The 12,338-nt window shown below is 37.6% G+C and overlaps 3 protein-coding genes, 1 non-coding gene and 1 pseudogene across 4 annotated transcripts; 2 read left to right on the top strand and 3 right to left on the bottom strand.

Annotated features, from left to right (window-relative positions):
* Positions 1–1,755: 1,755 nt before the first annotated feature.
* On the bottom strand, positions 1,756–2,510 carry LOC108846909 (probable transcriptional regulator RABBIT EARS). Its single transcript, XM_018620091.2, has one exon. It carries the CDS (start codon positions 2,446–2,448, stop codon positions 1,756–1,758), a length of 693 nt encoding a protein of 230 aa, XP_018475593.1. The 5' UTR covers positions 2,449–2,510.
* A 1,833-nt stretch (positions 2,511–4,343) lies between these two features.
* Positions 4,344–6,590, bottom strand: LOC108848076 (uncharacterized). Its single transcript, XM_018621486.2, has 2 exons — positions 6,436–6,590; positions 4,344–6,064 (listed from the first exon to the last, which is right to left on the bottom strand). Exon 2 carries the CDS (start codon positions 6,019–6,021, stop codon positions 4,576–4,578), a length of 1,446 nt encoding a protein of 481 aa, XP_018476988.1. The 5' UTR covers positions 6,022–6,064; positions 6,436–6,590; the 3' UTR covers positions 4,344–4,575.
* Positions 6,591–7,559: 969 nt separating this feature from the next.
* LOC108847968 (uncharacterized) lies at positions 7,560–10,012 on the top strand. The gene is made up of 2 exons (XM_018621358.2): positions 7,560–7,715; positions 8,308–10,012. The coding sequence occupies exon 2, from the start codon at positions 8,378–8,380 to the stop codon at positions 9,836–9,838; it is 1,461 nt and encodes a 486-aa protein (XP_018476860.1). The 5' UTR covers positions 7,560–7,715; positions 8,308–8,377; the 3' UTR covers positions 9,839–10,012.
* Positions 10,013–10,673: 661 nt separating this feature from the next.
* LOC108833618 (cytosolic sulfotransferase 1-like) lies at positions 10,674–11,830 on the top strand (annotated as a pseudogene).
* A 64-nt stretch (positions 11,831–11,894) lies between these two features.
* TRNAL-UAG (transfer RNA leucine (anticodon UAG)) lies at positions 11,895–11,974 on the bottom strand. The gene has a single exon. It is a non-coding gene; the product is annotated as a tRNA-Leu (tRNA).
* Positions 11,975–12,338: the final 364 nt, after the last annotated feature.

Here is a 12,338-nt window from a genome sequence, read left to right as displayed (position 1 = left end):
TTATTTATAAACTTTATCATATATATATATATATATAGCAATAACATGTTTCTATTAGATCTTAATATCTCTTAAAGTTTTCAGACATCAACAACATTTGTTTGAACTCGTACGATTGCAAACAACAATGAACATCAGAAACAAGATAGTTTGTTTGTGAAAACAGAAATCTCTCACTTGCTGGATTTCTAACCAATGCTTCAAAACCTATAACCTATAATAATTATTTTTAAAAACGACCAATTTATCTTCAAATTTTAGAAAAATAAAGTGATGAAAACGCTCCAAAAAGTTAAGAAAAAATGGAATTGAGAATGATAAGAGCACATTGAATATTCAGATGCAGAGATCCCGAAAGAGGAAAGGATGTTACAGCTAGTGGTTACAAGTTATGACATAAATTCTTTGTATCCCGTTTATTATATTCGCTTTAGATTGTGTGTGTGTGTGTGTGTGTTCAGTTCTCTTCTTGTTGCAGTTGCAGAGCAGTCTGAATTTTTTTTGTGGGTTAATAATGCTCAGTTTTTTATAGAGCTTTTCCTTTTTTTGCATTAAGCTTTGTAATAATAAAGTCAGAAGACATATTTCATGAGTTTTCCTCTTTTAGACAACGTTGAAATTTGTTTCCCCTCCCATTTAAAACCATATTCCCTTATAACCACCGGTTTTGTTCATTCCTTTTCACTTATTTTTCTTCTTTAATATATTTATAAATGTGTGTTAAAAAAAAATATTTATAAATGTAAAACAAAAAAGGTAATCTAAAAGTACAACATACAAACGTTTGCATGCGTTTATATTAGGAGCAGTAAACTGTGACAAGACCACTTTCACTTCGGTCAATTATAGTTTACCCTTTTCAACTACATACATACATGCTATGTACACCAACTCAATTATAGTTTACAAATATATATACACACTGTGTGTAATATGTTCATATATGCCAAGTTGTTGTCAACCTGATAATACTTAATAGTAATCTGTTCATTGCATTCTATTTAATTCGTTCATTAATACTTCGATGTTGCGATTACTTTTTACCAAGAAATAATGAAGAAATATATATTATTACTGTTCAGTATTTGTCTTCTGGATCAGTTTCATTCCATATAATATTTATGGTAAATGAATAATTACAAAGCCAGCTACATTAAAGAGTAATCTTCCAAGCTCCTACTATTTTCAAACATATCCGAGTATGAGAAAAACAATTATCATAGTTTTCCATGTGCCAACCACTGAGAAGTGATATGAGTTGTAGTATAAATGTAAAATGTTAATCTATATTTGAGGTCATGTGGCCATCCCTGCTAAGCTTATAACAAACGTTAATTATTTTCCTGTTAGTTACAAGCAAAACCCATTAATAGACTATAGCCATTAGCTCTTACGATTATGGATTATCATTAGATTAAATAATTACCTTAGGTTCTTGGTTTTCTATATTCTCCTCATAGGTTATATATATATGATAAATGGGTTAACAAAAATAGACAATATGATGACTTTTAGTCTCTAATTATTTTTTTCATATATATAACTTCTTAACTTTATTGATATCAAATCAATTTCCTTTTATAATACTGAGAGTTCACGAACCAAATTGTATCAGTGTTTTCGAGTCTTACCAAAGAGTAAAAGTGCTGACTTCCCATACAATAGAATTAATTACTATATCAAAGCCAACACTACAAAACCTACTTTTCCCTCTTGAGATTTTGACAATCACATTCACTATTATTATCATTATTACTAGTTAATCTTTGGCGGATGAGCTCCTAGCCTTAGCTCAAGATCCAACTCCTCGTGATGACCGTTGATCTTGGATACTCCGATGACCAAACCTAGCATCACTGGCAATCTTGTGACATCAGTCTTTGCCTTCTTGGAAAATCCGTTGATTAATTGCTTCTGCCGAGGATCGAACTCAGAACTCAATAGGCCGATAGATAAATCAGTCTGGACATCATCATTGTAATGCTCAAATCTTTTCATAGAACTTTCAAGAACATTACTATTACCAACATCACTTATCTCTCTCTTAGTTCCACTAGGCTTTCTTGAATCTCCTTGGAAGGGAAACTTCGGTCCCACGTCAAGAACTTCATGTTGTTTTTGTACTTGTTGTTGATGATCACAGTCAAGAGGCGTGGCTTGTTCAGTTGATGAAGATGACAATGATTGTTGTTTAAGACGAGCTCTGTCTCTTCGATGAACGTTCATATGACCACCTAGTGCTTGCGCCGACTTGAAATCTCTCCCGCAAAAGCTGCAAGTGTAAGACCTAGGCGGCCACATGCAACCACCTCCACCGCCATATTCCTCAATCTCCGCAAACGCTCTATCTCTCCCAAATGGCCAGAGCGATTGTCTCGTCGCCACCGGTCTGAGCTTCATCGACATCGAGCTTTTATCTCTCTCCATCACACACACATACGAACGCATACAAATACAAATATAGATGTATGGTTCGTCTATTAGTATAAGAAAGTAAGAGGGTTTTTTTCTATGGGTGAGAGAGAAGTAAGTATGTAGATTTTCACACACGTACACATATATAAAGAGAGACGCATGTACATACATATGTATGATAGTATAATATGGTTAAAGCATTGAATGTGAGAAAGCTACATTGAGAACCATTAGTAAAGAGGGAGAGACTTTGATAGGGAAAGTTCTCTTTTACTTTAGTTACTCTTATGTCTTCGCTCTACCTGCATATCTATTAGTATATGTTAAATATTTTGAATAGTAATAAATCTTTTTCTTTTTTTTTAAACGGTTGTTGAATAGTAATAATTAGTTGGCGAGCTTTTGATTCGATGGTAGCTAAACTTAATGCCAAACGCAACATAAGTTTTCCACGAGTCTACAAAATTAACAAGTTGTTAGAGTCCATGTTTTTCAATAACACCTAATAATATGACAAAAGTAATATATGGTTTAGTTGTAAATATTTATGTTAAGACTGTAGTACATTATTTATAGACACTAGTTAAAAACATACATCATCTACGGATATATGTGGCTGTAGAGGTGATGAAGACAGTGGACCATCAAATTAATTTATCAATTTTGTAGATTATGTGATCTAGCTAGTAAGACACTGTATACTGCAATTGAATATGATATCATGTGATTGTTTTGCGAGTATTATACGGATGAAAAGTGGAGATCATTGCCTGAAATTTAGATTATTTTTAATGGACTCGTAAGAGATTATTCAACCTACAATTTGTCTCCATATTACGGTTTTCAGATAGTGGGAGAAAACAACAAAATAATATTGGAGTACAAAGTATCCAAACTGATGCAGTGACTTAATTACAAAGCAAAACAATACAAGTTTTTTATGAACATCGGATTTTTTTTTTTTAAGAAGTTGTGAGAAAACGCCAAAACATGAATATAACTTTGTTTTGTTTTGTTCATAACAAATTTCCGGTAATATACAAAAGAAAAAAAGATATTCCGGTGAATGTTGGATTCAATAAGTGAAGACATAACATGGAATGTATTATTTTTACCTTCATTATGTATACTTTTATGATTATATATAGAGAAAATTAGGCAAGCATGTGTTAAACATGTTTTTTTTTTTTGCTAAAGTTAAACGTAAATGTTGTTGTTCTACACTAAATATATAATACAGGCTTCGAATTTATTAAATTTAAAGCACGATTAAATTGCGAATATGAATTTGGCAAACTAAATCACACTAGCTAGAAGGTTCAAATTGGGAATACTGAAATTTATTGATAATTACAGAATTTGATAATTACAGAAATTTATTGGCAAACTAAATCACACAAACACTAGCTAATGTTATTTTGATAATTACAGAATTTGAGCTATTATATACTTTCTCTGTTTTCTCTGTATCAATATAAGTGGTGTTTAAAAAAATTATTTTTGTGATGCCAAGAAAAGAAAAAAAATATTTTTTTTTACAAAATAATTGATATTTTCAATATTATAAAATTTTAATAATATTTAAATTTTGTGACCAATTATAAAATACTATATATTTTTTTGTTGTTGATTGAACAAGTTTTATTTAATGATATTTTTTAACTAACCGAGATAAAATGTATAAAAATTTGGGTTCTCTTAATCTACATTGAAAAACCTCAAAAACCATACGGAGGGAGTATCTATCTTCTCGGTCTTAAAAAAAAAGAGACGTCACGTTTCACGAATCACACAAGTAATATCTAGTAAAATAATTTTATCTTAACGTTTCTTTAACGATTGTTCTATTGAAATGGCGTTTGTCGAGTTTAATTCATCTGTTTCTATCATTTTGAGTAGTTCTGTTTGGTTAAATCTGCAACACCAAATAACAGAAAATAGAAAAAACCATGTTGATGCTCGACCATAACATCCAATTAGAACAAGAAACAAAAAATAGATAAAATAAGAATAGATTCAGTTGTCAAAACACACTCTATGTAAGGAGGGGAGGGGAGGAGAGGATAGTAGCATGATGATGGATGATATGATGTATATGAAAAAATATTAATCTTAGCAAAACTTTTGAGTCTAGGCTCCTTGTCTTCTCTCTGTCAATTCTCAGACCATTGCAGCAGCTCGAGGGCTCTGAGTAGCAGTATCTACCTTGGCAAACCCATTGGCTTCTACATGACCATTCTGCTTAGCACCCACTTCTTCTTCTTCACTCTCAGCTTCATCATTGTTCCCATTCTTGAGCACCTTTGCCAGTTTCAGCCCTTCCTTGTTCTCCATCTTATCGCATAGACTCCTCAGCTGCTCGGTGTTAAGCGACATGCACAGATCCTCCACGTATGCAACAGAGATGCCAAGCAGACGCTGAGACAGAACAGGTGCAGAGAGAGTCCTGAGCCGGCTCCGTTCCTTGGAACGAAGCTTCTTCTCTTTCTCCTTGTTTCTCTTTTGCAGCACAGCAGCCTCTGCAGCGAGTTTAGCTTCCTCTTCTTTCCGCCTCTTCTCCTCCTCGATAGCTGCAGCAGCCTCTTCTTCCAGCTTCTTCTTGGCATTAACTTTTTCATCTTTCTTTGCCTGCTTCTTAGCCTTCTCCTCCTCCTTCCTTTTCACTATCCTCGGATCCTTCTTGTAAGCATTGTCGACAAGAGTCCTTATCCGAGCGTACTCCTCCTTCCTAGCCTTCTGAGTCTTCCTCGCATTCTCTCTCTCCATCCACCTCTTCTCCTCACGCGACTCTGCTTCCTCGAGAACGTGCTCCTCCTCTTCAGGAAACTCTCTCCAGCTTTTGAAAGCATACCAAAAGTTATAGTACTTATCAACCTCTTTCACCGGCGTGTTCTCATCTCCCAGATCCGGCACACGAGAGTTAACAGACCACCTCGCGTTCCTCTTGAACGCTGGACCAAACACCTTGAAGAAGTCTTTAGGAGCACAGTCGCTCGGCACCGCGTCATCAAACTCATCAGTAGAGTCGAATATTCTCCTTTTAGCAGGGTCCATAAGAAGCTCATACGCTTCTTGGATCAAGTTAAAGTGAGACTCAATCGCATCCTTTTTAGCTTGCCTGGCTTCCTCACTCTTCTCAGCGAGAATAAGAGGAGCAAGCTTATCAGGATGAAGCTTCAGAGCAGCGTCCCGGTAGCTTTTCCTAATCTGGTCCTCTGTGGCGAGATACCTTAAACTGCCCAAACCCAACAGCGCATAGTGATCATGCTGTTCCTTGTCTGGCTTCTTACCCTTCTTATTCTTCCCCTTACTGCTGCTGCTGCTGCTATTCTTGTACGTCTCGTAAGAAGGAATCTCTTCCACATCCTTGTCGTTTGCTGCTTTCTTAGGAGACGCAGAAGAGGAATCTCCTTCACTGTCTGTAGCGTCCTTTGCACAACCACGCAGCTTGAGAGCAGCGGAATGAAAGGAATGACCAGCAGGTTCAAGGTTTAGTGCCTTCACAGGAAGAGAATTGGAAGAAACATACAACGGTTTCCCCTCCGAAAGCTCGTTAGAATAAGTAAGTAGCTTAATAACAACAGAGTTACTCCCCAAACTCCGCATGATGAAACAGTCTGTAGTAGAGCTCCAAAAACAATTTTTATCCCTGTCACAAAGATTAAACCAACGTCGCAAAATTTCTTAAGCCAGCAAGCCATGTACAAAATATATACACACATCAACTTATACATCTTATATAAAAAGATATAAACTTTCTACTTTAGATTCACTTTAATCGATGAAGGTTGACAGAACCAAGCAATCAAACACACACAAAAGAACAGCGTCACAAATTGAAGAGAAACAGTTCCTAAACCCTAGTTCAATTCATCATCTTCTACATAACTAGACTTCGTCTCTTCTTTAAAGCAAGAGTAAAGTGTAAGATATGTTTAATCGAACTTAAGAAACCCTAATCGATCCATCTGGATATTAATACATGACACAAAAAAGAAGAGAAGAAGAAGCTTTTGCTACCAAAAACTTGAGCTTGCCGTCGCAGTTAATCCTCCGAAGTTATCGCTGGAGCGAAGACGAGAGGAGTTCAAATTTTCCAGGAGGAAACGGCGGCGGAAGCTCAATGAAGAGAGGGAAAGAGAAGCAAATACGGAGAGAGAGAGAGCGCGTTTACTTCGGCTTTGGCAAGTCTATTTAACCTTATTGGGTCGTATTTATATATAATTATACTCAACGCTAAGGTGTGGACCTAAACCCTTATTCGTTGTAAGCCTGATATAATTATGGGCCTAGACCCATTAAAACAGTAATTGGCCCATATTGAAGCACTCGACTTATTTTCGGTTCGGTTTCGGTAGTTTCGGGTTCGGTTCGAATGGTAAAAGTGAAAACCAGAAAATACCTGGAAAAAATTGGTTCTCATTCCGTTCTGATTGATAATTCGGATAATTCGCGTTAAATAACATATATTTTAAATCAAATATTAGGATAATTATGATAATTTTTTGGATATTTTATATTATTTTGGATATTTTACTTTCAGATATTTTTTGGATAATTCAGATACATTGTAATAATTTAATTTTCTTAAAATATTTTTGGATATTTTTAAATTATATATATATATATATATATATATATATATATATATATATATATATATATATATATTTAGTTATGCTATATGTATATATAATTAATAGTTTTATATAGTCTAGTATTAATTCGGTTTTCGATACGGTTTCGGTTCGGTTATTTCGGATATAGAAGTATAGAAACTATTTGGATATTCGAAGGTTTCGATATGGTTCAGATTTATGATATTTCGATTTGTTTCGGTTTGATTCTACGGTTCCGGTTTTTTGCCCAGGCCTAAGGCCTAAGTGTGACTCTGAGCATACATTTTATTATTGTAACCTAAGAGATGCATGAAAGTGGCAGTATCAAGTTTCCATATGAAGGCAATAGACAAAGACCTGGAATGTTTCAATATGGGCCAAGTTTCTATTTTAATGGGCCGAAGCCTACAGTTATCGGGTTTAAACCAAATAAGGGTTACGTCCAGACCTTGAGTGTTGAGTGTGTTAACAACAAGGTTTAGGAGAGTGAGAGAGTTGCCACTTTATTTTTATTTAAGCAAACTTTCTCTCTTTAGCTCTCTCCTCTTTCCCTCTCTTCATTGAGCTTCCGCCGCCGTTTCCTCCTGAAAAAATTGAAACTTTCTCCTTCAACTTCACCGTCTCTTTCGGGACTGCGATAACTTCGGAGGTTAAAACTGCGACGGCAAGCTCAAGTATTTGGTAAGAAAAGCTTAAGCTTCTTCTTTTTGCTTTCCGATAAACCAGATGGATCGATTTAGGGTTTCTTAGTTCGCCTAAACATTTCGTACTTGCTTAGAGAGCTTTACTGTGGAAAAGACGAAAGCTAGGGATTTTTTTTCATGTGTTTTATTGTTTATGTAGAAGATTAGGAACTGTTTCTCATTCAAGTTCTGTTTTTACACTTAGCTGCTCTGTTTTACAGGAATCTAGTTTCGCTTAAACATATCATACGCTGTATACTTGCTTAAAGAGCTTTACTTGAAAGGAAGTGTTTATTGTTTATGTAGAAGATGATGAACACAACTAGGGTTTAAGAACTGTTCCTTCAATTTGGGACGCTGTTCTTTGTGTGTTTTTGATTGCTTGGTTCTGTTTTTTTATATCTAGCTATCTGTTACAAGAGAGTTCAGTTGAGAAACATGTCTGAATTAAAAAAAAAAAGAGAGAAAAGTTTCTATCTTTATTGATGTACTAGCTGATGTGTTGCATTTTTGTGTGTATTTTCTTGAATCTCTTAGCTAGTTTATGTGTATTGCTGGCTGAGAAGTTTGAGACTTATTCTTTGTGACAGGTATTAAACGTTTGTGCTCACTTTTTCGGATTCTGGTTGATTTTTGGAGCCTCCTACAGAGTGATTCATCATGAAGCAGAGTTTGGGGAGTAACTCTGTTGTTATTAAGCTGCTTACTTATTCTAATGAGCTTTTGGAGGGGAAACCTTTGTATGCTTCTTCCAATTCTCTCCCTGTGAAGGCTTTAAACCTTGAGCCTGCTGGTCATTCCTTTCATTCCGCTGCTCTCAGACTTAGTGGTTGTGCAAAGAAAGCCACAGGGGAAACAGAAGATTCCTCTTCTGCATCTCCTAAGAAAGCAGCAAACGATGTGGATGTGGAGGATATTCCTTCTTATGAAACGTACAAGAACAACAGCAGCAATAAGGGGAAGAAGAAGAAGAAGTCAGGGAAGGAGGAGAAAGAACAGCATGATCACTATGCGCTGTTGGGTTTGGGCAGTTTGAGGTATCTCGCAACAGAGGATCAGATCAGGAAAAGCTACCGGGACGCTGCTCTGAAGCATCACCCTGACAAGCTTGCTGCCGCCCTCCTTCTTACTGATGAGAGTGAAGAAGCGAAGGAAGCTAAAAAGGAGGCGATTGAGTCTCACTTCAAGCTGATCCAAGAAGCGTATGAGGTTCTGATGGACAAGACCAAGAGAAGAATATTCGACTCTACTGATGAGTTTGATGACGCGGTGCCGAGCGACTGTGCTCCCAAGGACTTCTTCAAGGTGTTTGGTCCAGCGTTTAAGAGGAACGCGAGGTGGTCTGTTAACTCTCGTGTGCCTGATCTGGGAGATGAGAACACGCCGGTCAAAGAGGTTGATAAGTACTACAACTTCTGGTACGCTTTCAAAAGCTGGAGAGAGTTTCCTGAAGAGGAGGAGCACGATCTCGAAGAAGCTGAGTCGCGTGAGGAGAAGAGGTGGATGGAGAGAGAGAATGCGAGGAAGACTCAGAAGGCGAGGAAGGAGGAGTATGCTCGGATAAGGACTCTTGTCGACAATGCTTACAAGAAGGATCCGAGGATAGTGAAGAGGAAGGAGGAGGAGAAGGCTAAGAAGCAGGCAAAGAAGGATGAAAAAGTTAATGCCAAGAAGAAGCTGGAAGATGAGGCTGCTGCAGCTATTGAGGAAGAGAAGAGGCGGAAAGAAGAGGAAGCTAAACTCGCTGCAGAGGCTGCTGTGCTGCAGAAGAAAAACAAGGAGAAGGAGAAGAAGCTCCGTTCCAAGGAACGAAGCCGGCTCAGGACTCTCTCTGCACCTGTTCTGTCTCAGCGTCTGCTTGGCATCTCTGTTGCATACGTGGAGGATCTGTGCATGTCGCTTAGCACCGAGGAGCTGAGGAGTCTGTGCGACAAGATGGAGAACAAGGAAGGGATGAAGCTGGCAAAGGTGCTCAAGAATGGGAACAATGATGAAGCTGAGAGTGAAGAAGAAGAAGAAGTGGTTCAAGTGGGTGCTAAGCAGAATGGTCATGTAGAAGCCAATGGATTTGCCATGGTAGATTCTGCTACTCAGAGCCCTCGAGCTGCTGCAATGGTTTGAGGGTTTTGGTTTTGACAGAGAAGAGAAGAGCCTTCAGACTCTCAATTTTTGTTTCCTACGTTTCATATTTTTCATATACATCATTGATGATGCTACTCTCCTTACATCCGTGAGTGTTTTGACAAACAAACGAATTATTCTTATTTTATCTTTATTTTGTTGTAATTTTATTCATTTCTGTGTCTTCACCTAAGAACAAGAACGTCAAGAACCTGACATACTCAGCTGTTATTGGGTTTTGCTCTCTCTCTCTCTCTCTCTCTCTCTCACTCTTGTGTGTTTACATATGTATACAGTCGAGGGGAGAGACGAGAGAACCGAAGTAGGAAACAGTGACACTATGACCAGCTAGCAGCTTTGCGTTAAGACTTAAGAGTTAAGACGTTGCTTTAGCTATATATTTTTCCTACTACCATCATTCGAAAATCAACACAAGGTAATAATTAAATTCATCCTTTACCTGAGAAATTAAACAAATACCAATTCTCTAATTGCTTGATCAGTTGTTGCACGCTACAAGAATCCCCATATATATATATATATATATACGGAGTTGTTCCTAAAAAAAAAAACAATATGAATCGGATTCCTCCATCTTATTATAAGGATTTAAATAATTTGCAATCCTCTGATTGCCTGATTAGTTGTTGCAACACTTGCAAGTGACGTGAGTCCAAAACATATACGCTTTAGAGCATGATTAACGTGCAAGATATATCTTGTAGAAGATTTCTTCCCAATTTTGTATTAATAATTTATTATATTTTTATGATATTAATTAATCTTATAGCTTAGAATAACAATATCTATACTTAAAAACAAAACAAAACAAAACATTAATCTGATTGATCCATCTCGTGAGGAGTTAAATAGTTGTGATTGCATTTTGAAGCAAAGCACATTTCTGAAACAAACAAAGGAGTAACAAACAAAGAAACATGGATCACAATGAACTTCCCATGAACTTGAGAGAAGACAAAGTAAGCGAAGAGACCAAGAAACTGATCTCCTCACTTCCTAGAGACAAATATTTACATGGGAACCTCTGCAAGTACCAAGGATGTTGGTATTACTACAACACTCTCCAAGCAGTCGTCAATTTCCATAACAACTTTCAGCCGCAAGACACCGATATAATCCTCGCTTCTTCCCCAAATCCGGCACAACTTGGCTCAAGGCACTCACGGTCGCACTCCTGGAGAGATCTAACGATCCTCTGAATCATCCACTGCTGTCAGATAATCCTCACGACATAGTACCGTTCTTGGAGAACAATCTGTATCTCAAAAGCTCATCACCGGACCTAACCAAGTACTCATCCCCGAGGCTGTTTGCGACTCACATGCCTCTGCAGACCTTGAAAGAAGGTCTCAGGGGCTCTCCTTGCAAGATCGTGTTCATGTGCAGGAACGCAAAGGACGCTTTGATTTCCATGTGGTATTTCGTGTGCAAGTATCAGAGAGTCGAACTGACTAGAACCGTTCTCGAGTCGTTGTTCGAGTCGCTGTGCAGTGGAGTCGCCTTCTACGGTCCCTTTTGGGACCAAGTCCTCAGCTACTGGAGAGGCAGCTTGGAAGATCCGAGTCGTGTTCTTTTCATGAAGTACGAGGAAATGAAAGAAGAGCCTCGTGTTCAGCTCAAGAGGCTTGCTGAGTTCTTGGGTTGTCCTTTCACCGAGGAAGAAGAAGAGAGGGGAGGTGTGGACAAGATCTTGGAGCTCTGCTCCCTGCGTAGTCTTAGCGACTTGGAGGTTAACAAGTCGGGAAAAAACGTTAACGGGGTGGATTACAAGTTCTATTTCCGGAAAGGAGAAGTCGGGGACTGGAAGAATCATCTCACTCCTGAGATGGAGAGCAGAATCGACGTGATCTTTGAGGAGAAACTGAGAGGTTCAGGCTTGAGTTTCTAAGAAGTATATTGTTTACTTTATCATCTGTTGTTGTATTTTCTGTTATTAACGGTAATATAAAAATTTCACATTGTTACTCTGGTTTTGATGATGACCCAACATTCTCTGATGTTGTTACATAAAAAAAACAAAAGAAATAAAATTATTTGACAGCTGTGGGATTTGAACCCACGCCCTTTCGGACCAGAGCCTAAATCTGGCGCCTTAGACCACTCGGCCAAACTGTCTTGTTGTGTATTATGAAAGAGTTATTTACTCATTTCTTACTTGTTTTTGTTTGTTTGATGCATTCTTTCTTCTGTTTACTCTGACGTTTGAAACCCTGAAGAGTTGTGGTCTGACACAAAACGAGGTTCTTTCGGTGTTGAACAAGCCCCCAACAGGTAATTTGGATACAGCATGGAGAAGAAGAGTGTACCAATGTGCTAATCAAAGCTCTCAGTACCATGATAAATAAGGTCAAGAGTTTTTACTCTATGTTTAGAAGTATCATTGCTACAAAGTATTAAGTTGGAGTTATTGTTGTTGTTACCACCCCTCAGCTTCTCCTACTTTGTCAGGACGTGTGAGCACGAGTTTTGTGAAGGTGTA

Source organism: Raphanus sativus, chromosome 3 (assembly GCF_000801105.2).
Source record: "Raphanus sativus cultivar WK10039 chromosome 3, ASM80110v3, whole genome shotgun sequence".
Classification (NCBI taxonomy): Eukaryota; Viridiplantae; Streptophyta; class Magnoliopsida; order Brassicales; family Brassicaceae; genus Raphanus; species Raphanus sativus.
The sequence above is the reverse complement of the archived record's forward strand: the minus strand, read 5'-3'. Positions and strand labels throughout refer to the sequence as shown.

What these genes read in the sequence shown, in the direction of transcription:
- LOC108846909 (XM_018620091.2), bottom strand. Translation starts at nt 2,448, where the DNA reads ATGCGTTCGTATGTGTGTGTGATGGAGAGAGATAAAAGCTCGATGTCG.
- LOC108848076 (XM_018621486.2), bottom strand. Translation starts at nt 6,021, where the DNA reads ATGCGGAGTTTGGGGAGTAACTCTGTTGTTATTAAGCTACTTACTTAT.
- LOC108847968 (XM_018621358.2), top strand. Translation starts at nt 8,378, where the DNA reads ATGAAGCAGAGTTTGGGGAGTAACTCTGTTGTTATTAAGCTGCTTACT.